Raw genomic sequence first — 27,738 nt, 5'->3', positions numbered from 1 at the left:
ATGTGTGGAATGAAGGAAGACCCCAGCCAGCACAGGGGAAGGGAGGCCCCAACCAGCAGCTGTCAGCTGGGGAAGGCAGGACCCAACCAGCAGCTGGAAGCTGGCTGCTGTGGAAGGGAGGCCCCGGTTGAAAGCCAGAAGGCCCCAATCAGCCCTGATTGCCGCCACACACAAATTTCATGCACTAAACCTCTAGCTAGTACTTTAAATAGCAAAGAATTTAAAAATAACTTTTATGATACATGTACAGTATACTGATATAGTGTGCATTTTTCTCAAATAAAAATTATCTTTTGCTGTGGTAAACAAAAAAATAATAAGAAGGAATCAGATAAAGGGAAGGCAAAAATAATGAAACATAAAAACCAGGAGCAAACACAGTAGAGTCTCAAGAATAAGAGGTCCATTTCAAATGCAGTAGTAAAGTTATTCAGAAAAAACTATATTTAGCAATAAAGAGATCATTGGTGACCATGAGGGTGGTAAGAGATATCATTCTTTGTACAGCTGGGATTATAGAGCTACTAGAGGCCTGGTGCACAAAATTTGTGCATGGAGGGAGGGGGGAGGGCAGTGTCCCTCAGCCCAGCATGCACCCTCTCCAATCTAGGACCCCTAAAGGAATGTCTGACTGTCCATTTAGGCGCAATCCCCAGGTAGGATCAGGCCTTAATGGGCATTTGGACACCCCTCTCACAATACAGGACTGCTGGCTCCTAACTGCTCACCTACGTGCCTTTCTGATTGCCTCTAACCACTTCTGCCTGCCAACCTGATCACCCCCTAACCACTCCCCTGCCAGCGTGATCACCCTAACTGCCCTCCCCTGTCAGCCTTATAACCCCTAGCTGCTCTCCCTTGGAGTCTGGTCCCCACAACTTCCTACACATGCAGGCCTGGTCCCTCCCAACTGCCTTCCCCTGCAGGCCTGATCACCCAACTGCCCTCCCTTTTAGGCCTGGTCTCTCCCAACTGCCCTCCCCTGCTGGCCATCTTGTGGTGGCTATCTTTGTCCTAATGAGGGAAACCATCAATGTGTTGGAGTGATGGTCAATTTGCATGTTACTCTTTTATTAGATAGAGTAGACATTTAAATATACACACAAATGCATGAAAATTTACATGCACTCTTGATCATTGCTGATAATAAGACTAATACCTACTAAAAGGGTAGGTATCAATAAATGCATACAATTTTCTAATCCATTTATGAACTGATAGTTGAATATCTGAAATATGACCAAGTTTCAAAAGTATTCACCAGAAACACTAGTAGATATATCTCCATTTGTAGGCAGCAGCATTAAATGTGTGCCACTAATTTTTCAAATTGGGAAAATTTGAGTTTTTTTTCTTTATGGACTGAGGACAGTGTTTGCATTATATAGTTTGGCTTGACAAAAGAAGCCATACAATTCCCCACTTGTCACCTACTTAACAAAAAAGTATTATAGTTTCAGGCTCTGTTGAATGTCATGCTGAGCTATAAGAAATAAAAAAAAGACCATAAAGGTCCCCATCTTCATTTCATTTTTAGAATCACACACAGGGAGATCACAACAACATTAATCAGACAGACCACTGAAAGTTAGATTTATTTTGCTTAATATTAAATTGTCTAGTTGAAGGAAATTCACTACCCGTCTCCCTTCTAAACACTGCAGTTTCTAATGATTTTAAAACTGCTTAAAGGGTTTCAAACAAAATCTCTACTACCTCCTCGCTGCTGAGATTTAGCATGCAGATCTCACACTGGGAAAACTTTAGTGTTTCAGGTTAAATACATTCAGCCTCTTTTGTTTTAGAACTGGAAGAACATTTTTGTTGACTCAGGGCTCTATTGTTGTTACTTAGAGTTAAAAGAAGTCAGTTCAGCATGATAATTTCTGCAAGGTATTAATTGGTAGTTTGCTGGGAAGTAGCTTGCTCAATATTGTGAACAATGCTTAGAACTTGTTTCATCTTAACTGGCAGTGTTGCCTCCAAGCATGCCTCCTCTGATTCATCTGTGTATGCATTCATACCCAGGCTATGCTGAAACAAAGTCACAACATTTCAGGAGAATTCAGGCCCCTGAGAAACTCTTTAAGAAGATGCTATCAGAAAAGTTAGACTCCTCTGATAGTAGCTTCAAGGCTTCCTCCCTGCACTGCTCTCCCCTAAACCTCCACTCACCCCAAGTATACACACACAGTCATGCGCTCAAGCACCTGCTGTGGCAAGCATGCCAAAGTAAGAACACCATCTCATTGTTGACGATAAATTCTGTGCCACACGTACAAAGAAATTCTCTTTGGGACCCAGCATCTCTCACCAGTTTGCTGAGACAGATGTTGCTTTAACTTCTCTACATTTCCAAACTCAGAGTCAAGATTAAATCTATCAGACATTAGTTGAGAAATACAGGGAAATGACACATTCTATTGAACTAAGCATCATGATTCCCCACTTCTGAACAACCAGGATTCAAAATCATCTGCCTGGCTGTTACACAGTAGAATGATTTATTTCCAGCAGGTCCTTCAGTATTAGGAATAAATAGAATCTGGGAAACACATTCAAGCAATTTACTAAACATGTTTAAAATGACATACATAATCCCAACAATGGACCCAGCTGAATTTTCAACTATTTATCTTATCCTATATAATAAACACCTAATATGCTAAGGGTCTAGTCGTCAGTTCAACTAATCAAAGCATAATTTGTTAATGATATGCTAAGGCTGCTCAACCACTTGCTATGACATGCACTTACCAGCAGAGGGCACTCTGGTATGTTAGCTTGCTGCTGAGGTCGGGCCAATTTGGACTGAGCGAGATGGGCCAGACATGCCCTGGAGCCCTCCCCCAGTCCCTCCCTGGTTGGCCAACCTCCCAGGTCCCTCCCTGGTCTGGATTTTGCACCTGTGGGGTCCTTTGGCCTGGCGTGTGCCCTCTTGCAATCCAGGACCCCTCAAGGGATGTTGGAGAGCCAAAGAGAACTGGTTTTGGCCCAATCCTATTCAATGCAGGTGTTGTCCTCTGGTGATCAGTAAGCTCCCACAAGGGGAGCGTCACTCAGCCAGAAGCCAGAATCACTGCAGTCAGACAACCCCGAAGGCTCCCGGACTGTAAGAGGATGCATTCCTGGCTGAGGGAACCCCCTGAGTGCATGAATTTTGTGCACTGAGACTCTAGTTTAATTATAAGAAGTAAATCAATACAAATACACACACTTAAAAATATCCTCTCCTCTCTCGTTTTCTGCACAACCAGCGACTTGGGATCAACCTAGACTTTTCTAGGAGTTGGTATGAGGCCTAATATCTGAAACTCACTTTAATGATGAACTATTGTCATGCAGTTTAGAGTCAGAACATGCATATAGACTTTTTATAGTTTCCTGTGATATACTGTAAAGGGTTCCAAAGAAAGCATTACACTGACAAGTAAAGTCTTTATATCAATGGCTATTTCATCAGAACTTCCTACTTTCCCTTCTAAACTCACCATTTTTAAGTCAAGTTTGCAGAACTCCTGTAAACATAAATTCCATTACTGTCAGATTATCGACTGGTTCTCAAATGGCCTCTTCAGCTCAATTCTATCTTGTATTGCATCTGCCTGGTATCTATTTTTTTCAATCTATAATCTCACTCATTTGTCAAGGTTCTGGAAATCACAAATTTTTCTGTCAACCCTGACATAGCCACCTTAATCCTTTGTGGTGTTTCTCCTACCTTTTAGTAAATAATTAATGTGACATATTTGCCACTTGATATAGAAAAAAATACTATTTTTACTGCGTTTGATAAGATTTTTTCTGAATACATTTTTTCTCCCAATAATACTGTTATCTCAAGTGCATTGAAAATATGGAGATAATCCTCAAATCTAAGTGTGGTATACTATACTTGTGTACAGTAAGTTCTATGTTAAAAAATTAGTGCCCGGTAGTTTACTTTTTTACTATGCTCAATAAAATATTTTGCTCTGTATAATCTATAAATACTGCCTCACAAGTTCTTCCTATTTAATATACTTTGATACCACACAACTATCTTAATAAAATGTTCATTTTACATTTTAACCCAAATATTGGATTATGCATACCAAAACATTGTTTGAACAAAACTCTGAAGTTGATGACTTAAATTCAGTAAATTAACTAACCATACATATCTTGGTTTTAAATATGTCCTAATAATTTTGGTGACCAAATTAAATTTTATAAGCAGTCTTTTAGTGAAATTAATATATAATTATCAGTAGGCAGCAACAGGAAACCATTATGATGCATGAAAATTTTATGAACATTACAACATCTCTAGACCAGAACTGTGTGAAATCTGTTGCATGCACGTGCTCTGGATGGTTTTTCTTCCTTTGTACTTTCAAACTCATTTTATTTTTTTAAAGTAAATGTATTGCCTAAAGACCAGGACAAATATTACTTTATCAAATTATGAGTGCTGAGGGCTATATTTCAATTTTCAATATTGAAATATACAGACCATTTCCCATCAAGTTTAAAAACAAGAATATAAAAAAATTCTTTCAAAGACAAATAATCACTAGGAAAAGATAAGTTAAAATAAACTAAAAATCAATCATTATGTTAATTTCTACTTATGTGTTATTAGTTGTATATTCTATAAGGGTTATCTCTCCAATACTCAGAAAGATAGTTTTCCTAAATGATTTCAATACCTGTTTATTTTTCTGAATAGTTGGTAGACATAACTAAATAAATTTTCTAGTTTTCATTAATGGCAGCCTAAAGTGACAATTATAATGTAATTTAATAACCATAATTAGACAATTATATTAATTCAAACCTCATATATCTTGGACATTATAAATGCCTTCTAATTTAGCTTTTTGGATTTGGAAGCTTCCATTATAATCTATTTAGGAGCAATCCTATATAATAAAAGCCCATTATGAACATTGACTGAATGGCAGAATGACCAGTGAAATGACTGGTTGCTATGACCACCAGGGGGCAGACACTCAATGCATGAGCTGTCCTCAGCTCACAGACTCCAGGCCAGCCAAGGTTGGTGCCAGCTGGGTGAAGTGGGTGGGTGGGGGGGAGGGAGGGAAGGGAGGGATGATTGCCCTGCCAGTCTCTCTGCACAGGGAGATGACCAGCAGCAGGCCGGCAAGAAGGCGGCGCCAGGCTGGCCAAGGCTGGTGCCCACGGGGGCTCCCTGATCGCCCAGCTTGTGTCCCACAGATCAGCACTGATCACTGACCAGGCTTAGGGACCCTACCTGTGCACTAATTTCATGCACTGGCCTCTAGTGTTTTCATAATTAAAATCTCATGCTGTCACACCTCAGAATTGCCAGGGGTCCCCATCACCTTCTACAACAGGGTGGACAGAAATGTTTGGATGTGGCACATATTATTGACTGTAATTAGGACATGTCACATACTCTCATTTGTCTACGCTTTTATTAATACAATTACCTCTCTCTAGACAGTTTCCAATCCCTCCCAAATTCTTTTCACCAGTATTCATCTTTCACAGGTGCACTTCACTATTGCCTCCTTCCTATGTCTTCTGCGCATGCCCCTCTCATCACCTTGCTTGATTGGTGTAAAGAAGCTGTCAGGGCCCCATGCATGTCCCTCAAGTTAACACTAGTTAACTTCCATCTGCTAACATCTGTGGTCTGACTGATGCCTTTATATCAGAATCACAGAGAACTGACTTCTCATTAACATGGGAAGCAGGGGGTGCTTAAAATATACCCTCTTCCCCAGCACGGGTGACCAAAAACTCTCAGGATCTAGTGTAAGAATTTGCAAGATCTATCACTTCTTGAGATCAATACTTCTGGAAAAGGTGTTTAATGCCATTTCCCATTGCCGTTGAAATTAATCTCCAGCCTTCCTATGATAGATGGTTAATAGTAATCCTTTATTGGCTGCCATGGCTTCTTTACTTCCCTATTAGTCTTAACCTGAATTTCTCATTTATTTAGACCAGAATCTTTGCATCTAGGTTTCTTCTTGTATTGATAGAATCCACAGTAAAATGTGTGACACCAGAGGTATTGCATAGCGTTCTGGAGTTGAGTGGCTTGCTGTTCCCATGGCATCAAGACCTGCTGGCATGATGGAACAGCTCAGGTACTAAGACTCTTTCCTGTCGAGAAGTGGGATGGCATAAAGGCATAAGGACATGTGCGCCAGGTGCAGTGTCTCCAGGATTTGAGAGAGACAGTGAAGATGAGAGCAGTACTGACTGTGGAGGTGGTAGCTTTTATATCATCCGTACGCTTTGAGAGAAAAACAGAGGGACTCAGCCTAACCTTTCAAAATGTCAGGACATGGCATGAAAGTCAGAAGTTCTCTAATACAGCATTTAAAGAAATCCTCTTTTTTTTTGGAGCCAGAGAGAATATTGGAATGAAAACCAGACCCTTTGCCTAATGGTAAGGGTAGCTAAATCGTAAAGAAGTCTTACTTCCAAGCACCAGCACACCTCTTATTCAAAACCCAAGGCCTTACCTGGAAAGAGGTGAAATCCTGAAACATAGACTCAGGATGCCTGAGTGATTTGCTCCTTCCAGAAGAGGTTATCTTCCTTGCCCGGAGACCATATAAATGCCTGCGCTGAGCTCGATGCCTCAAAATATGTAAACTTCCTCAAAACTGGCCCTCATTGGTGGCTTCTAAACCATGAACTATGTTCAAAACCAATCATGGCCTAACTGAGAAATACTGTCTCTGATTTTTTTAACTGGATTTTTCACAAAAACAACTACAGAAATTGGCTAGTATGTCCAGTTAGAAATTAGGAGAACATGTCTAGAAATGCGTGTTGAGTATGCTGGACAACAGTTGTATGTTAATACTTAAGGTCAAGAGATTAGTAGCTAAAGACATGTTCAGACACCAAAATAATTTACACCTAAGCATTTGTATTCTGAGATGTGTATTTCCAAATTTATACTTTATAATATAGCTAGATACATATTTATTGTAAAATACTTTATTATAATTACAGAAAATAAAATAAATTAAAAAGAATACTCTTAAATGAATCACTGTTAAATTATACTATGGCGATAACATATAAGTTAATTAAATATTAAAAGTTAAATTCAAATGTAAATATGATTTTTTTAAAAAAAAACCTTGAAAGATATATGGCACAGTGATTGAGAATGCATGCACTTCATCACCACCTTGCGTTTGACCCAAGTACTCTCACCAACGGCTTTCACATAATTCTGGTGCCCCATCACCTAAGACATATTCCACTTACCCTTACTTGACCCACAAAGGCATTGGCTTCTTCTTCCACCACAGTTAGATTTCTAGGCAGATAGGGATCAAACACGGGGTCATTGTCATTGACATCTGACACCACTATATTTACTGTGGCAGTTGAGGTCTTAAAGAGAAAAGAAAGAGATTAAATGTGAGAGGAGTTATTTTATTTTATTGTCAGTTACTTGTTAACTGTGGCATTTGTCTCTCTGAAAAGCATCTCATTCCTATTCCTATTTCTCAGTTTAAAAAAAAAAAAAAAAAAAGAGGAGGAGGCTCAAAAACAGAAAATGCAAATGATGAAATTAAAGGGAAAGCATCTTGAACATGTCAAGTATTTTACTAAAGGCTAACTTTGAGAAAGTGGTTTTGCCCTTCTCTTGATCAGATTGTATGGGTGGCAAGCTTTTGTTTGTACATGCACCCCTTTTTTTCTGAAATGTAACATTTCTGTAGATTTTTTTCCCCTCTCCAGAAAAAAACAAACAAAAAAACAAACACACAAACAAAAAAACTAGTGCAGTATAAAGTCACACTATATGTCAACTAGGCAGGCAGGCAGGTGAATGGTTAGGAGCCAGTGGTCCCAGATTGTGAGAGAGATACAGGATTGCCTGTTTAGGCTGGATCCCACAAGGATATCACTCGAGGGATCCAAGATTGGAAAGGGTGCAGGCCAGGCTGAGGGAGACCCCCACCCCTCTGCATGAATTTTGTGCACTGGGCCACTAGTTAGGTAATAAAAATGATTAATAAAGTAAACACGATAAATGGCAGAGCAGGAAATAGGGAGCAGGCATTCCTGATGGTCTTGAGGCCTTGTACAACACCATTCCTGCCCATGTGTAGCTTTCTTTTTAAGTAAGACAAATAGTAAACCTGTTTTGCTTAAGCTACTGTGGTTTGGATTTTATGGCCACATTCCTAAATGCTAATGTGGCCAGAGGTTGCTCAGAGTATATCACCCCAAAATATGCCACTTGGTCATATTGACTATTTTGAATTGAAGGCACTTGGAAAGCAGCAAATACAGAAGAAACATTGTGACCTCCCGCCCCCCCCCCACCCTCCTTAAAAGTAGGATATGAAACGCCTATGTGAAAGATGCCCTCCCCATCTCAGAAACAAACGTTCTTACCAAGAGTGAGAAGTTGAGACCAAGAGAATTCTACACTAGCAGACCATGCTAGGATAATCTTAATCATCCTTTAGCCTCCATACACAAATTAGTCACTTTTGCACAAGTGCTTCTTTTATAAAAGCAGGTGAGTTTCACCATTTTTTAGGTCTTCATTTCCTCATGGGGGCTACCACATCATATAAAACATATTAAGTACATGTGTATGCTTTCTCCTGTTAATCTTTGTCAGTTTAATTTTCAGACCCAGCCAGGGACCTTAAAAGGGTAGAGATTTTTTTCTTCTTCCTAGTGCAGTGGTTGGCAAACTCATCAGTCAACAGAGCCAAATATCAACAGTACAATGATTGAGATTTCTTTTGAAAGCCACAATTTTAAACTTAAACTTCTTATAATGCCACTTCTTCAAAATAGACTTGCCTAGGCCATGGTATTTTGTGGAAGAGCCACACTCAAAAAAAAAAAGGAAGTGAAATGTATATTCCCTCAAAATGCATTTGGGAGCTATCCTATATATTATTACAAATAAATGTGGTAAAATATAACTGCTTAAAAAATTTGCTTATGACACATAAAATTCAATCAAAGGCTATTTCAGCTAAAATGTGAAAATATTGGAGTAAAGAATAGTAGCAGCTTTGTTAAGAAATTTTCAACTTCATAAATTTGCAAGTAATTTCAAATAAATGTAAATATTAAAATCTATAAAATTTTATTTTTTGTAATCATAAAACTAAAGAAATCTGAATATTAACAGGTATGTATTACACGAGAAGTCAATATTAACAGGTATGTATTACGTGAGATATTTAATTTATATGAATAGATTTTTAAAACTATTATTGACAAACTAAATTTAGGAAAATGGAAAAAATGTAAGAATGTCATATAAAATTTCTTCAATGTTGTCTACAAAAAATTAGCAATGACCAACTAAGTATTAGCTTTCTTCTTCCCTAAACTCCTTTGGGGGTGGAAAGGGACGGGGTTTCTCATGATAAAATTTTCAAATTATATCTTCACAATTTGTTTCACACATGGTGCTGGTAATCATTTTGATTTAAGAAAAGTCCATCCATATGGTGTCTATGCTCATTACACATCTTTCTTGAGATCCAGGATTTTTAAGGTTAATGGGTTAATTTCACTATAATTTTGCAAAGGATATGTTTAAATGTATAAATAAGAAAAAAATGTTATGACAATATGAGAATATTACCATTCTGTAATCACTTTTTTTTTTTTTTTTTTTTAGGAATCTACTCTCTGTGTCCACAAGTAAGTCCATGCATAAAATTATATGAATAAAATTTACTGAACTTTTTGTTTAAAATCAAATATTTCTTTCTCTAATGATACTCACGATAAACTTTTGAAAATAATAAACCTGATAAAAAGAATCAAAATTTTAAAAATGAATGAGACAATGATTATAAGAATATAAAAATTAGGAACTGGAAATGCTAAGTAACTTAGCCAAAAGGAATTGAAACACACAAATTACTGGGGGGAGGGGGTATTCTAGAAGGAACCAAACTACTAATTTTAACCCTGTACTTATTTTTAGTTTTTAATGTGGACAAAACCAAAATCAGCACATTGAGACTATGCCTCATATTCTAATATACCTAAGCTGTTCTTTTGTCAAATAAAATTTACTTTTAAGATCAGGCTTAAAAGGCCCCAGCTAATATCTCAAAGCTTGTATTACAATCTTTTTTTCTATCCTAATGGCTGACCTGTATGCTCCTCATTAATTTTACTTCACTCTAATTATATCCCTTATTCTATGCTGAATAAATAATTCCTGCTTCTCTTTAGAATTGTTCCCTCATTTATTTCTTAGCCAAGTTACCCATTAAACTTTCATCACAAATCAAGTTCTTCAATTATTTTCTTCTCAAGTTTCTCATTAGATAAACAGCAAATATGGAACATAAAATTTACAGAACAGTTTTAGTAAATAGTGGGGTCAATAGAAGATACTTAGATATTAGAGGTTAAGAAAAATAAAATCTAAGAAGTACTTATATTTATGCAATACCCTTGATTAACATAGTGTGTCTGTAAATTTTATGTTCCATATTAGCTGTTTATCTAATGTTTGAAAAATGACAACTAGCTCATAATTGACAAATTATAATTACCAAATTTAATTAATTATCTCTATTTTTCTGATTTTTAACTAAGGTGATAATGCATTCCAGGTATAAATTTGATATGTTTTTATCATGGTGAAATTTTCTCAGCAATCAGCCTCAAGTAAGTGTGAGAAAATCCCAAAAAATTTATCATATTGATCAAATAAATCATTTTAAGAAAATGGTAGATGTGTTACTATTTTAATTGGATAATTCTTGCCTATATATCTATACTGAATTTGAAATTATTTCCAGAGGACAGAGGACAGTGCTGAGTGGATCTAGACACACTTGATAAAAACAAACACACACAATTGGCTGGTGTGGCTCAGGAGTTGAGCATAGACCTATGAACCAGGAGGTCACAGTTCGATTCCTGGTCAGGGCACATGTCTGGGTTGTGAGCTCAATCCCCAGTGTGAGGCATGCAGGAGGTAGCTGATCAATGATTGTCTCTCATCATTGATGTCTCTCATCAATGATTGTCTCTCATCTATCTTTCTCTCCCTCTCCCTTCCTCTCTGAAATTATATATATATAACACACACACAAAACCACCTTCCCCACCTCCAAAAACAATCCCCAAAGATAAAAAACTGTGGCATAGAAATGCTGAAAAAATAGTCTAGTGATTTGTTGCCAAAAACTGAAATGTTATCATGCTTAAAAATCAGAATAGTGGTGGTTGTGCCTGGCACTGTTTAGAGAATACAGTTGAATTGTCTTAAAACAATTCAGAATGACTAAACTATTTACTCTTAAAACTAATTTTAGAGCACAGAGGAAATAAAATTTATCATCTCTAGATTTTAGGGTCCCTTTAAACCACTTCAATCATCAAGGATTAGTACAGATTCTGAGTGCAGCTTACATATCCACCGTGGAATCAATTTGTTTTCCTAAGTGCTTCAAAGCTTGCATCCACAAATTCCCTTTTAACACTTCTCCACCCCACAAAGTGACATTAAAGGAAAGAGGTTCCAATATAGTAAAATTCCCAGAGTGCTGGGCTGTTGCTGATGGACACAACTGAATACTTTCTAGACTAAGCTAGATTTCATGTTCCCCATAAATTGAGTAAAAATGTCAAACACAAGTATCTATATTCTGTCAGGTCAAAAGTGTTTATAAGAGTATAGGTTCATTTATTAATAAAGGAACCTACTGGAGAAAAGAGCACTTTGAATAATTTTAATAGTTGCTCCAGATTAAAAAAAGAGAGACTTATTCATGAATTCGCAAGAGTGATACATTTTTTTTAGAATGTAAAACTACAAAGTTCTCTCAGTTTCTTTAATACTATTTTTAAAACCCTTTCCCAGGGAGAGTACTCACCCCATCTGGCCTGCCATCATGTGCAGTGACGATGAGAATGTAGCGATCCGTGCTTTCCCTGTCCAGTGCTTTCCCTAAGGTTAGAATCCCAGTGCTAGTGAGAGAGAAAACAAACAAACAAATAAGGCAGAAAGGCATTTTACCCCAGGGGAGTCTTCCTGCTATCCTGAACTACTTTTGCTATGCTTTTCTCCTTCATCAAACTCATCTTAAGTATATAAGATGTATGATGCTAAGCTTCATGGAGAACATCATAAGTCTTTTAAGGCTGTTGAATTTCTTAGCAAGAATGAAAAATTACCAAACCAAATGACATAATTTTAACACAGCTCCTTTTACTGTGATAGTGGAATTTAAGCAATTAACACCACATATGGTCCTGGGGTATAGAAAGTCAACACCAATGAATCAAAATCAGAGTCTGTTACTCTTGTTGTTGATATAGACTTAATAAATGCTATGAACATATGGCATGGTTATGAAAACACTGCCTCTACCTCTTGTACATTTTTAAAATGCTTTTATCAAAATAATTGTAACCCAATTACTAGAGTAGTTCATAACACTCAGGTTTGGATCAACTTTCCACACCACACATGGTTCAGATAATCTCATTCTAAAATGACATTCAGAGAAAAGTACATTTATTACTTCTGAGACTTATTTGCAAGTAACTTAAGAAATAGGAAATCTGAAAACCTAGTCACAGTATAATAAAATAAAGAAAACTGAGATATTGTGCCCCCCCCCCAGTTTAAAGATCAAGACTCTATATTCTTTCTTATACAATGAATTAGAAAAACCACTAGATATTTATATAATATTTCCATTAGAGCCATGTTATACATAAAGAGCAAATTTTTCGTGGGTCTATGTATATCATGGAGATAGTCCTCTGCTTAAGATAACATGTGTCTGTGTCCCATTGTAGTAGGCAGTGGGCAAGCTATTTTGGAGAGAAAGAAGGAAAGAAAGAATAGCTAGTCTTTTTTGTTTTGTTTTGTTTTGTTTTTTTTGTATTCTTTGCTGAAAGAGTATTTAGGAATTTACAAAAGCATTATTTCATGAATTCCATGAACAACTGGTAGGGAAGAGTCTTCATTAAAAAAAAAAACTATTAAGAGAATTTTTGTGGTTTTATTGTATCATGAGGTGTTAAGACTCTGAACAAATCATTATCTGGACAGTGAGGCAGCTGCTTTCTCCTTTACTATTATACTTTGGCTTATTAGAGCAACTTGTTAGATTTGGTTAAAAAAAATTTGGTTAGTGGGTTAAAAAAATAGACAACTTTTTACATTACTCAAGTCTTTCTAAAGCATGTGCTGGAACAACACACATTTCTCATGTCGGATGTAAATAGTCTAGCATCCAAACATCATGCACACAGCACACTGTGGCCATTCCCACCATGGTTCTGCTCTTTCGTATGATGTCTGGAGTATCTGGAGGAGTGTGAATAGTATGGGGAAGAGGAAAGAGCATGAGTGCCTGGCTGGGGGGTGATCAACAAAACTGTGCAGAGAAAGCCCGAACAAGTTTGGTGCAAACCCAAGCATTACAGATGTTCTTTAACAGGAACATCTGGTGGAACACATGATGGTCTTCACCAGCCACAAGCTGGTCGATGACCATGCTAATGATGCAGCTATCTGGCATAGGCTGATGGTCCTGCACCATGATGTTCTGCTTGATTTTCTGGAATGGAAGGCTAGACATCTTCTCCACAATTACTGTTCCCCTGGAACTGCTATCCTTCCCATGTAAGGCATGATGTGTCAAGGCTTTGTTGTTATCAAATGACAGGTAAGAATGTTGCATGAAGCTGCATCCAGTTTGCTCTGAAATTGGCTTGATTCCCATTCTGGAATGTCATGGGATATTATAATGTTATGGTCATAAGGAAACCCCTATAATATGTGAAACGATTACCGTGTGGAAGGTTTGCGGTGTGGAGACCCAAACATTCTGTAACTTCCAAAATGTTATAAACATGCTGAACACCCCACTATCTTGATGTGAACACCCTAAGCCAGTGGTCGGCAAACTCATTAGTCAACAGAGCGGCAAACCATGGCTCGTGAGCCACAGTTTGCCGACCACTGCCCTAAGCCCTTAAAGTGTAAATGCCCTGCTCCAAGCATACGGTACACCTCTGGCCCACAATGATAAGACACAAGTTGTTTACTACTGGCTATATAAGCACGGGACCTTCTTCAGTCCATGTCTCTGGACCGATAAGAAGAGGATTCCATGTCGCTCAAAGAGACAAGCCCCTGATTGCTCTGCTGTGTGAGCCCGAACCAACTGTAGCCACCTGCTTGTCTCTGTCTTCATCGTCCTTCCTTCAGTGTGCATCGCCTAGGACCCACTAGGAATAGGTCAATAAACGCTGTGTGATTGCATACTAATTCTGTCTTGTGTGTTCATTTGTTCCAGTTTGGCTCAACTGTCTAGACTAGGGGTGTCGAACTCAATCAGAGAAGGGGCCAAAATCTAAAATCCAGCCTAAATCGCGGGCCGAATGGTTTACTGAACAGTCATAAACTGACAATGTCATAAACTGACAGCGGAGTGCAGTGATGACAGCGCGGTGCGGGCCACATTGCAAGGCCTGGCGGGCTGGATTTGGCCCGCGGGCCTTATGTTTGACACATGTGGTCTAGACATTGAAGTACCAGGGAATAGGCCATTATTGATGACCCCTAGTCACCTGAGTATTTCCCACTAAATCTAGGCAGATAATTAATTAATTGGGGCATAATTGGGACATGGGGCCTCTTTGACACAGGAGGGACCACAGTGGCAACCAGCATGGTCTATGGAGTCTTTCTAGCAGTTGGATTGAAGTTATAGAACAGCATGCATTGGGCTACATTTATAGATTCAGTAAATCTTGTATGTATACATATTAAATATATGTAAGAATCACTTCTGATTGAAACATCAATAATAGTGCTACTTGAAATTTACAGGATTGAAAATGTATTGCAAAAGAGGGATGTCAGTGAAATGGTTCAGCAGGAAGCTCTAAGTCTTAGATGATCTCTCCACAAAAACATTGAAAAAATGAAGGAGAAAGGGTCAGAACCAACTTTGATAGAATTCAGGAGAATAGTCAAAGGTTGGCAGCAACCAAATAGAGGCAGAGTCAAGAAAAAGGCAACTTAAAAATGGTGGGCAAGCTTTGTAACCTTTACACTTGTCCTTGTCTCCATGCCCTGTCCTGGAAAAGACTTGAGGATGGCAGTCACCATTCCCACTGTTTCTGGAGGGAGCAGAGCTATCCTTGTTCCTAAAGAATTGTGTTTGTCTATCCAACTAATCTAGAAGCTGTCCTAAGATGTAATACAGGCTTTCTTTGTTTTCTCTAACTCAGAACTCCTTCAAGGCAGAAAAGCATGGGTATTTTTGAAAAACATTATATAAGGAAAGTATAACCTGACACCACTTGAGGCAAAAGATACAGCTGAGTCATAGAAAGAGCTCCAAAAGCCAGGGGGGTGGGACTGGGCAAAGAGTTTCTGGGAAATTAGGGCATTCAAAACTGCTCATGTATCCTGGGGAATGGAACAAAATTGTCCAGAAATAAACCCGTACATCTGTGATCAATTGGTTTTCAACAAAGATGCCAAGATCATTCAATAGGGAAAATGGTGCTGAGGCGATGGGAAATTGTGAAACTATAAAATTGCACTATTTTACACCATATGTGAAAATTAAATAAAAATGAAACAGTAATCTAAGTATAAGTACTCAAACCATAAAACACTCAGACAAAAACGTAGGGGAGAATCTTAATGATTCTAGATTTGACAATAGATGTCTAAATATGAGATCAAAAGCATGAACAAAGGCAAAAAAAAAGTATGCAATCATCACAGGGTTCTGCCCTATACTCACTGTTGAAGGAGAGCAAAGTTTGTTGCCCCAAAATATGCCTTGTTGGTATTGATTATTTTAAGCTGGTTATATTTTTTTTAGAAACACATGACTTAGGAAGAAACTTTGACATTCCCTCCGACTTCCTAAAAGAATTTAGATAGAGGACCTGCTCCAGGAAAGGAGATACCATCACAGGTAACTATAGTTTAACATGAATTAGTGTGGAAGAGACACACAGGAACCTAGCAAGGTCCATTTGCTCAAAGTTCTCCTTGTGCCTATTATTAGGTTACAGCTGATATTTATTTACTAAACATTTGCTTTCCCAATTCCATGGGAATTACCTTCCACCACTTGAAGTCCCAAGCAACTATCCTCACCCTCTTCCCCATTGCTTAAGATGGAATACAAACCTCAACTGCCTAATTGGTCATCAGGCCCTATATTCTTATGGAATCTCTATCTGTACTTCCATCATTAAATTTAAATTTGGTAATAGTCTCCTTTTAATTTGTCTCAGGGCAATTTAGTTCTTAGACCAGCCAGAAGAACTAACTAAGAAGGGAAAGGGGGGTTTACTATTCCCTAACACTGTCCTAGAGTCAGTTTGTATTTAAGGGGATGACTGTTCGAATGGACCTAAGAGCTGCAGTATTAAATTGTGGTGAGTTTAGTCGAAGAGGATGCTGTGTTGACATCTTTCTCATCTTAAAGAACTTCTGTGACCCCACCTAGGTGTCTCTGGTTTCAAAAGCGGAGATGAGAGGTAGCAGAGAAATGGTTGCTAGGGTACCAGAACAAGTGGAGAATTTCTTTTGTAAAATGGATGGCTCATCAGCGTTCACAACCAGTAGCTGTAAAATCCTTCAGGATCAGAGGAAAAACCCAGGAATATAAATTTTTAAGAGAGAGTGTGTAAGAAAGAGAGACCTGGGCTTCCTAATTACTAGGGCAGGTGAAATATTCACAGTTGTCTCTCTTTTAAATAGTTTTATTAATGCAAAATTCACATATCATAGAATTCACCCAGTTAGAGCATATGATTCAAATGTTTTAGTATATTTGCAGAGTTGCTAAGCCATCACCACAATCAATTTTAGAACATCTTCATCACTGTATCCCTTAGCAGTCACTCCCCTCTTCCCTCCCCCGCTACCTTCAGTAATACTCGTCTACTTTCTGTCTCTATAGGTTTGCCTCTTCTGGACATTTCACACTAATGAGATATCACATGTGGTCCTGTGAATGACTTCTTTCACTTAGCATGATGTTCTTAAGTTTCATCCATGCTGCAGCATGTTTCAGGGCTTCGTTCTCCTTTATTAACAAATAATATTACATGGTGCGGATATACATTTTGTGAATCCATCCATCTGTGGACAGTGCATATTTTGCTATTGTAAATGATTCTAATTCTGTTATGAACATTGTTTGTGCAACTTTTTGTGTGAGTGCATGTCTTTATTTCTCTTGAGTCGATATGAGTGAAATTGCTGGGTTATATGGTAACTCTCTTTACCCTTTAGAGACCTGACAAGTTGTTTTGCAGAGTGCACATTTTATATTCCTCCAGAAACATATGAAGATTCTGACAGCTCCACATCCTCACCCTTACTGTTCTTTCCTTTCCTTTTCATTATAGCCATTCTAAGTGGGTGTGAAGTGGTATCTCATTATTTTAATTTACATTTCCCTAATAACTAGTGATTAGAAGCAAATTTCATTTGTTTATTGGTCATTAATATATATTCTTTGGAGAAGTGTTTATTCAAGTTCTTGTCTGTTTTTATTTGGATTAATTCTGTTTATTTTTGAGTTTTAATAGTGTTTAATATATTCTTGATATATGTCCCTATTATAGACATTATTTGAAAATAATTTCTCTCAGTCTGTGGGCTGTTTTCACTTTCTTGATGGTATACTTTGAAGCACTGTTTTTTTCTTTTCAAATTTTGATGAAATCCGACTTATCAGTCTTCTCATTAAGCACTTATGCTTTTGTGGCATAGCTAAGAAAGCATTGCCTGGTCCAAACCATATAGATTTATTTTTGTATTTTCTTCTAAGTGTTATACAATTTTATCTCTTATATTTAGGTCTATTCACTTTGGGTTAATTTTTGTGAATAGCCTGAGATACAGATTCAATTTAATTCTTTTCATGCTGTGCCAGCTTCATTAGTTGAAAAGTTCATTCTTTCCTCATTGGATTGCCAGGGCCCTTTGTTTCTGGAAATCAATTGGCCATAAATGTTAGGAGTTATTTCTGGGCCCTTAAGCTTTATCCTTAATAATTTATACATCTCTTCTTAAATCAGTACCACATAGGCTTGATTACTGTTAAAGTGCCTCTATCGACTTTTTTTCTTTACTTAATGACGATTTTAGGTTATAGCTCATTTATGATTTGTATGTACTGATAGGGCAAAATTCAAAAACAGTTATGTCATTCCATTTTTATGTGGAAGTTTTTTCATCTGTAAGATCTGAAGTTTGGAAAATCCAGTTTCTAGGCATATTGATTCATGGTTATAACATCCTACTCAATGTGAAATTGCAAGTATTCCTCACAAGACTAGGTGACCACATATGATTTCCTTGGTTTGACATCATGTACCAATGTTTCTGAGACTGAAGCAATGTGTGGCTCATTTGTCAAAATGTCCTTTTATAATCATGGGAGTTTAGGTTTCCATTTTTTCAGGGAGTGAAACCACTCAGGACTTCACAGAAAACACCAGACAGGAAGCAAGCACAGCTCTTGACCAACCAACCACATGTGACAACAGAACAGCTTCTTCACTATTTCAGAAGAAAGCTAATGATCTCTCCACAAACCTCAATCCTTTCTTAATGCCTGCTACCAGTTTTCTCAGTGGTTGTGGTTAACTTTATCTTTGATATGTTCAGAGAGGTGAGTAGAATGACACTAGTAGAATAGACCCCAAAGGAACTTACCATGGACATCCAATATTTTTGCTTTAACATTTTTAGAGTATGTCTACATTATTCACAAGTTGAATGATGGACTTTGCTGGTACCTTAAATTTGTTTGAATTGAAAGTACTTTGTTTTACAAAATTCCCTTTGAATGAACAATTTGCTCTTTATAGAAATGCCCTTGTTATTATGAGCAGCTGACAATGTTAAAGGGACCTAACTGATGCCAGGTTATTTCTGCAAATAAAATGTTCCCACCTCAGTGGATTTTACCTAGTGAAAATATTTAAAATAAATAATCTCTGGGTAAAATTTCTGGATCCAGAATAGCCACCCCATCCCCAGCTTATTAATATTCATAGAAAACATCTAAAGTAAACTACAAACTGTCAAAAGCCTTTAATTAGAAGTCCACTCTCTTACTACCATTACTTTGTTTAACATTTAAAAAAGAAAAAAAATCAGAAATCATTTTCAACTTACGTTTCTGAAAGATTGAAAACTCGCTGAGGATCTCCCTTCTCAATGGCATATGTTATTGGGTCTCCCTCTCGATCAGTTGCCTTCAGAGAGAAATCATAATTCAATTAACAACTAATTGGTATGGCTCCTAATCAGTACAGTGTAATATAAAAACTTGAAACTAACACCACAGAATGCCCATGACTAATAGCATAAAGATTAAAAATTAGCTAATGGCAAGATATAAAATAAAAAATTTCATATATGATCCCAGAATTTCTGTCATTTTATCTCCTCTGAAAGTCATAATAGTGAATAAGAAAAATAAATTCTAAACTCATATAATCTTACCAGGTGGAAAAACTCAGCAGTGATTTTCCTAAGGTTTATGTATTTAATTTTGCCTGAGTCTATAATTTATACCAATGTATTAAACTCCACATAAATGTTTACGTGTAGAGAGATTATTTAACACACTTTTCTTCTTTTTTCTACTCAAAATATATCAACGCAGGAAAGCATAATAGAGCTAGACAGCTTGAATTTAAAACCAGGCTCCACTTATTGTGTGATCATTTCTCAATTTCTTCGCTGACAAAGTGAAATGCATAATAATATAAAAGTTAATAGATATTAGGAGGTTTAAGTAAAACAATCTATGCCAAGTCACACAGGCTGGCATCTGCCACATTCTAAGTTTCCAATAAATATTATCCTGCCTCCCCCTCCCTTCCTGTCACTCAAGTCAGAGAAGATTAAAACCTATAGCTTCTCACTTTGAGTTCTGGGTTTCTCTTGCCCAAAATAAAGACACACACTCTACTTTGTGGCACTGGAGAAGGGAATGTGACCTAAAATCTAAAGCACTCAACAATTTCCTTTTCCAATGAGTCCTTAAACCCATTATGGAAGAGATGAGTAATAAATATGAATATTATATATAATAAAGAGCTAATATGCTAATTAGACCGAACAGCAGAACAACTGTCCCGATGACCTTCCAGATGAAACCAGAGTTGCCAGAACTGGCAGAGGCAGCAGGGGCTGTGAGGGCGGGGCTGCGAGGGCAGAATCCCTTGCACAGATTTTGTGCATTGAGCCTCTAGTTAGATGATATAAAAAGGATGTAAGAGGAATCTACCCAAGTATGACCCAGGGAGAGAGGATGTATCTGAGAAATGGCTAGAATAATTTTATTTACAGGTTGCAACTTCCATGTCCAGAACAGCAGGTGCTGTTTCCACTGGAAGATCAGATAGCTTTGATGTGCATTATTACATAGCCCTGGTCATAAAAAAACTCTATAAGCTACCACAATGAATGGATGGCCAGAAGTCTCTCCCGGACTACTGACACATGAGTCCCGAACAACTGAATAAGAACAAATAATATTTACAAGGTGCCAGGTTCAATGGGAGAAGCTTTGCTGGATTATTTAATCTGTGCCTCACAAAAGTGCCTTCTCCATGAACATTTCCTTCACAAGGCTTCTATAACGACAGACTCATCTGCTTGTAATTCTACCTTATTGGCCACTTCTTGTTTTTCTTTGCTGATTTCTCCTTGGACCTCCCCCAGTCCCTTTATCCAACTGTATAACTTTCCTTATACACTGAAGATCCTCATATCTTACAAACATATCCAATTGCTCACTTCCATTGCCAATTAGTTAAATTATAAGCATCCCCAATTTAAAAATGTTAAAACTCCCAAAACCCCTCTCCCACTCCTCTCCTCATCAAGAAAACAACTAGCTGATTGCAGTCTTCATGATATCAGTCAAGAGCAGTCACTACATTCTCCTATTTTCTCAGACTTCATCTCTTGACCTTAGTTCCCAGTGTAAGCCATCAGCAAATCTCATTGGATCTGTCTTTAAAATATTTGCAGGATTTGTTTGATTCTGGACTCATTCCCTACTAACATCTTCATGAATTATGGCAACAACCATCTTACTGGAGGCCTTATTTTCTCCCTTATACTCTCACTGTAGTTAAATTCAAATTAAGCTTAAATAACAAAAATCTTCTTCCAAGCCAAGATATTATTTTTTTTGGAGGGTTGGGGGGGGGAGTAAGGCTACACACACACACACACACACACACACACACACACACCAAATAAAACAAAAACAAAAAATAGTAAGGTACAGTGAAATAATAAAACTCCTATGGTTTTAGATCTAAATCTAAAATTTTTAATTTCGTTAAGTAAATTACAATAAAATTTTTAGAGTAGGGAGTGAGAAACAAAATAATTTTTTTAAGCACACAAAATGACATTGATAGTAGATGTTTTATATTTTTCTTGTTGTTAGAAAAGTGTGAGCAAAAATAAATGAAACTGCAAATAATAATAAAGTTTGGAAAAACACATAATTATGCAGTATCTGGAGACTGTGTTTTATCATTAAAAAGCTCACATTAAATTATTTCTGTTGTTTTTCTCTGTCATTTTTACCTGTCAGATTGCTATAAATATTGTCATTTCTGTGCCTTTGCTTATTGGCATGTGGCTTTTTTTGAGAGAGACAATTTATTGTTTTGTGTCTTCATAAATGCCAGGAGAAATAGATTCTGAAGCATGGTAGCTTTGTGCAAATACTTTTAAGTCCAGATTAAGGCTGATCTTTTCTTAATAGGTCTACTCTAATATTTATTCCTTTTGTGGGACGAGGTTACATTGATTATGGTGTCATTTTATGTATATAAGTCCTTATTTTGTTATGTTACTAAAATGATAATAGAGAAGAATTCTTAGAGGATTCTCAAACTTCCCAGCCAAATTAATTACTTCCACCTCTGAGATACTTTAAAGTATTTTTTTAGTTTTATTTGATGGTTTAAATGTCAGGCATTTAAGGATTGTGGGAGCCAATAATTTTCCTACTTGATTCTCATGTGAGGTTATGCCCCTATTGGAAGCTTTGAAGACCCAGGATTTAGAAGGAAATCCTTATTTGATTGTTTTCTTTCTTTTATCCTCTTAGGCAATTCTTTGTTGTTATTTCAGGATCTGTGGCAAATGGTATAGTAATTAGAGAAGATTCATAATTCCTCAGTCAACTAAGCAAGGGGAAATGATGTTATCTGGCTCAGAGTTCTTAAATCTATCCATTACAAGTGTTAGCTCTAATATAAATACCAATAAATACCATATATATATATACACCATATATATTTGCCAATATCTAAAGGAAGAAATAACACATAAAACAAATAATTGGAGAAATCAGCAGAAGCATGGATTCTTAGAGTATTAAGCTTTGATCATATGCATATATGTATCTTAAAACACATTTGTAAAATCATTAATTTTTCTTCTAATTACAATTCTAGCCAGCCTTCTCTAAATGATGGACAGAAATTTATATATGATATTGAGTACCGAATCTTCAAGTTAAAATTAGAAACTATATTTGCATGCCTTTTCTCATTTAAGACTCATAATAACCTGATAAGTGAATGTGAAATACACAATATTTCAATTATATTACTTTTTTGACACCATTCTAATTAGAGTTCTTTATAATTTTCTTAATTGGAAAACACATTTTTTAAAAAGTTAGAGATAATAGTAACTGTTTCATTTTTAAAAAGCGGAGTATAGTGGAGTTTTTTGTTTTGTATTTCCCATAATATAACTTAAGAATCACTTATCCTTAATACAAAAACATTCCTACATTTTTATTTTCATCAGTCAGGTCAAATCTAGCCCTTCACTGAAGGTCTGAGAGAAGTACAGTAGCACACATTCTCCCTACATCTTACTGCGAAGGCTCTGGAGTCGGCCCCCTGGTTCCAGCCCTGGCTGTTCTATCCCCTCTCAGGTTAGATACCCACCTACAAAATGAAGACAATAACAGTAACACCTATCGTTTTCACTCATTCATTCAATAAACATTTATTGAACATCTTTTCTGTGTTCAACACCAGGGCTTCACAAAAAACAACAGAAAAATTTTTTTTCTTTGTACAGTTTATATTGTAGGAGGAGAAAGAAACAAGTAATTAATTAAAATTTATATATTTAGATCTAAATAAGCATTATTAAAATATAAAATAACTCAGGAAGGACAGATGGGGGGACAGAGTCAGGGTTTTCACTTATGTACAGACTATCAAGAAAATGTGGTAAGCATTTATAAAAGGCGAGAGACCGAGGCATGTGGGGAAGGGCTTCCTAGGCAGAGGGCCTGGCCAGTGAAAAGGCCTTGTGATGGAAACCAGCCCAGTGAATTGAGCAGCAGCAGCAACCAGCTCCAGTAGTTAGCCTCAGATAAACAGCCCGAGGCCATGATTGAAGGAAGCTCACTCTGAATAGCTAGCAGTAATGGAATTTAGTCATTGGTGTGCTGACACATGTTAAGCAACATGATAAATTAAGACAAAGCTGGTTTTCCCCTTCTTCTTGCTTGAAGGACACAAACTATCTTTAGAGATCAAAGCAACTACTCTTTCCAGCCTGCTCTTCCAAATTAATCACTGCGTCTAAATGGAAGCCACCCATTTTTCAGAACCACCAATACGGACATAAAAGTATTAAGCAGGGTGCTTAGACTCTGTTAAGTAGGAATTTTGCTCAAGAAACAAATCTTCGCTAATCTAATATTCCGCTCGTGTTAAAGACAAATGTAGCCGTCAAATACCACCAGGTAGCGTGCACTCTATACAGGGAATGATTCTACACATTTCATAGGACATTAAGACAAAGTGCCTGCCCTTAGGGATTCTAACGCAGATAAAAACCAATAGGTTTAGATAATCTTTTCTCTTCTCACTTAGGCAAACAAGTTCTGATTTATGTTATTAAACTACCTGAGAGCAAGAAGTGAAGTTCAGTATTAGCAGTTTCCCAAAGCGTGGATGGGTATCCCTGGTAATAAATTGTTGGCCCTTTAACACAAGGTTAATGTTTATGTTTAATAATATATTTTAATATGAATTACTGTGATGTTTTATGGCAAGTAGTGTTGTTTTTTTATGATTCTGATATAAAATTTCCTTTTTGAAATCAGTTTATTTATGTAAAAATGTCAGTTTATTCAATTTTATAAAATATGTCAAGTATTATAAAAAATAACATGCGAATATAACAGATTTGAAACTTGGAAATGCAGCTAACCTAGCATGACACTGTAATACATGCGGGTACCCTGAAACCTTAAATTCCACCCCTCTATTATGACTCATGTTGCTACTTTATTCCTTCTCCCTCTTTTCTATATGGTTATTTAACACTTTCTCCTCAGGTTTCCAATTATCGTACCCCCTCTTTATCTTCAGCTAGTGACCCTACTTACTGTTCAACTTAGAAAATTAAAGCAATTTTCCAAAAGTTTTCCTTAGCTTTCACGATAAATGTTCTCTTGGGTCTTCATTCCTGGTTCTTCTACCTCCTTAGCACCTTAAAATCAATCTTTGATTATCTTTCACAGTTATTTGCTTAAGAATGTCATCAAATCACAAGGTTTTAAACAGTAATTAAATACTCAAAACTGCAAATGCATATGTCTAGCCCATACTGCTTCCCCAGCTCATTCACAACTGTCTACTTGACAGCCTTTATTAGATGCTAAAAAGATATTTCAAATTAAATATGTACAACATTGATTGACTCCTCCTTCAACCTTCTTTTTATTCAGGTTAATGGAAATTCAATCCTTCCAGTCATTCAGGCTATATTTTACTAGCCATTTTCATCTTCCACTTTCTTCTCTATATCCCATCATCAACAAATTCTTAGTTTCTACTTATCTATAATAATAGAAGTGTAATATGCTAATTAGATCTGATGTCCTTCCAGGACTAAGCTGGGGCTGCAGTTGTGGGATCCTGGCAGTTCCTACTGCGATGGCCTACTCTCGCACAAATTTCATGCATCGGCCCTATAGTAAAATATAACAAGACTGAAACCACTTCTCACTATCTCCAGAATATCACTCTAGGCTTTGTCTTGTCTACTAAAATAGCTCCATAACTAATTCCAATAATTTCTCATATGTCTCCACTACAGACTATTTTTCAAAGGAATTCATAGATTCTTTTTTTTTTTAGAGCTGAAATGATTTTTATTTATTTAAATCTTTATTATTGAAAATATTACATTATGTCCCCCTGCCCTCCAACCCCTCTATTAACACCTTCCTAGCCTGCCCTTGGTCCTGACCCCAGCCTTTACCACCCTCTTGTCTGTTAAATTTTAAGTCTATGTTACCTTCTCAAGTTCTTCCATTAGTATTTAATTTCACTTAGAGAAGTTATCTTCATACCTCCAGCATTATTGATATCACTTCTATGATTTTCCTCCTCCCTTTCTTCACTGCAGTGACACTAGTATTTTTTATAGTATATTTTATTGATATTTTCCAGAGAGGAAGGGAGAGGGATAGAGAATTAGAAACATCGATGAGAGAGAAGCATCGATCAGCTGCCTCTTACACACTCCCCACTGAGTATGTGCCCACAACCGAGGTACATACCGTTATGCTCTTGACTGGAATCGAACCTGGCACCCTTGAGTCTGCAGGCCGACGCTCTAGCCGCTGACCCAGATTAGTTAAAGGTCCCACTAGTATTTTTTATTCTCCCTCAAATACACTAGGCAGGCCTAACTTCAGAGCCATTGCACTTGTACCCGATAGACTCTTCCTCAGATACCTACATGGCTCATCCTCTCACATTCTTCAGCTTTTTGCTAATGTCAGCTCAGTGAAACTGTCACTGATCAAATTGCAATTCCTACCTATGCTCTCTGTTTTCTCTCCTGCATATTTTCCACATAGAATCCGTCAACTTCCATATTCTGTATAACTCACTGTTATATTTTATTATATTTCTCCTACTACTACTACTACTACCAGCATACAAGCTCCATAAGGCGAATCTATTGTCCAGTTTTGCTACTGATATGCCTTAGTGCCTATAGTTAGGGCCTACCTTTGCACTTCCTACAACTGAGAGGGCAAATTCATTGTAATAAAGGAAAAACAGTGAACCAGGTTTGTCTTGTGTTTTAATCAATTATATTTAAATATGATTTGGTCTTCCTCTTACATACTCCATCTGTATCTCTCTCAATTCATTCTAATCTTGAGAGAGAAAAGAGTAAGGGGTGTCTATATGTGAGTGTGTTGGTGTTCATGTGTGAGTGTGTGTATATATATATTTGTGTCTGTCTCTTAGAATTCTACATCTTAAGAATAAATGTCCTATTTCAAAACGTACTTTGAAGGGATATTTGCAAACCTTTCATTAAGGCCAACTAATGTTTCTGTTATCTTTACATATAAATACTAGATTTGCTTAATGTATTAATAAATGTTACACATGACTGATAATTGCTGAAAAGAGTGGTTAAAGCTATTGCGGGTTATATAAACAAAGTATAAGGACAAAAGAGCCCTTTATCATTTGGAATGGTACCCAAAGTTGATTTCACAAAAGTATGGGTTCAACGTAATGATCAAGAATTCCTTATTGCCTGAGATGAACTATAACATTGAGTTCTATCTCTAAAATTCCGTGAATTTTGAACTTAAATGTAAGATATTGTCCAGAACATAAAATGAAAATATTAATTGTTAATATATCTGGATTTTATCTTATGTATGTGATATTTGGCCGGACACATACTTTTCTAGGCAGTAGCAAGGTTTTGACTGAAAACACTAGCCCACTTTTTCCACTACCTATTGGTGGTTCCTAATTGTTACCAAATATAATCTAATTATTGTGGAAAGATGTTTGGTTCTGGACAGTTCACAGCATTCAACATTTGGTAATAACCTCAATAGAATAATCCTTAACATAGTTAAAGCTCAACATATCTTCCTATAAGATGACTCTTGTTCATCTTATAAAGTGCTTTTTTTGTTTGTTTTTCAGACCAATGAAGATCAGTGACCTTGAAAGTCTACACTTAAGCCGAGACTGGTTTGGCTCAATGGATAGAGCGTCGGCTTGGGGACTGAAGGGTCCCGGGTTCGATTCCGGTCAAAGGCATGTACCTTGGTTGCGGGCATATCCCCAGTAGGGGATGTGCAAGAGGCAGCTGATCGATGACTCTCTCTCATCGATGTTTCTAACTCTCTATCTCTCTCCCTTCCTCTCTGTACAAAATCAATAAAATTAAAAAAAAAAAAAAGAAAGTCTACACTTAAGTTCTTGCATAGTATTGTAGTTCAAGGGTTCCTCAAGCCCTGCATCAGAGTCGATATACTATTCCAACTAGTTAGTCTTCCCAGATATCAGCACATTAAAACCAGATTTTCAAATAAGGGAGTTAATAGAGTCAGAAAACTGAACAAAATGAGTATATAGTTAATGGACTCAGAGTACTGAGAGCAAAAGACAAAAAAAAAATCCCCATTACCATAAAAAGATAGGATACAGTAAGCATTGCAATCAGAATACAATTCTCCATTAAGCCTCTTATATTACAGTACCATCTTTTAGTATATATATAGAATATAACTTAAGAAATCCTACTCAAAGAATTTTCAGTTCAACAAGAAAAAAAAAAGTATTGGGCAACTATTAAAAACCAAATATTTAATGCTGGGCATTTGA

The 27,738-nt window shown here is 36.8% G+C and overlaps 1 protein-coding gene across 1 annotated transcript in view; it reads right to left on the bottom strand.

Moving 5' to 3' along the window:
* Nucleotides 1–27,738, bottom strand: part of PCDH15 (protocadherin related 15) — a gene marked incomplete at its 3' end in the record, with an annotated part of 622,267 nt that overhangs the window by 178,344 nt on the left and 416,185 nt on the right. Inside the window, exons 18-20 of the mRNA XM_084903437.1 lie at nt 19,190–19,269; nt 11,883–11,976; nt 7,264–7,392 (exon numbers count right to left, since the gene is read on the bottom strand). Coding sequence (XP_084759563.1) covers nt 7,264–7,392; nt 11,883–11,976; nt 19,190–19,269 — 303 coding nt within the window. The remainder of the gene's footprint in view (nt 1–7,263; nt 7,393–11,882; nt 11,977–19,189; nt 19,270–27,738) is intronic.

Source organism: Pipistrellus hanaki (assembly GCF_964339955.1).
Source record: "Pipistrellus hanaki genome assembly, chromosome: 14".
Lineage (NCBI taxonomy): Eukaryota > Metazoa > Chordata > Mammalia > Chiroptera > Vespertilionidae > Pipistrellus > Pipistrellus hanaki.
This window is presented reverse-complemented; position numbering and strand designations above follow the sequence as displayed.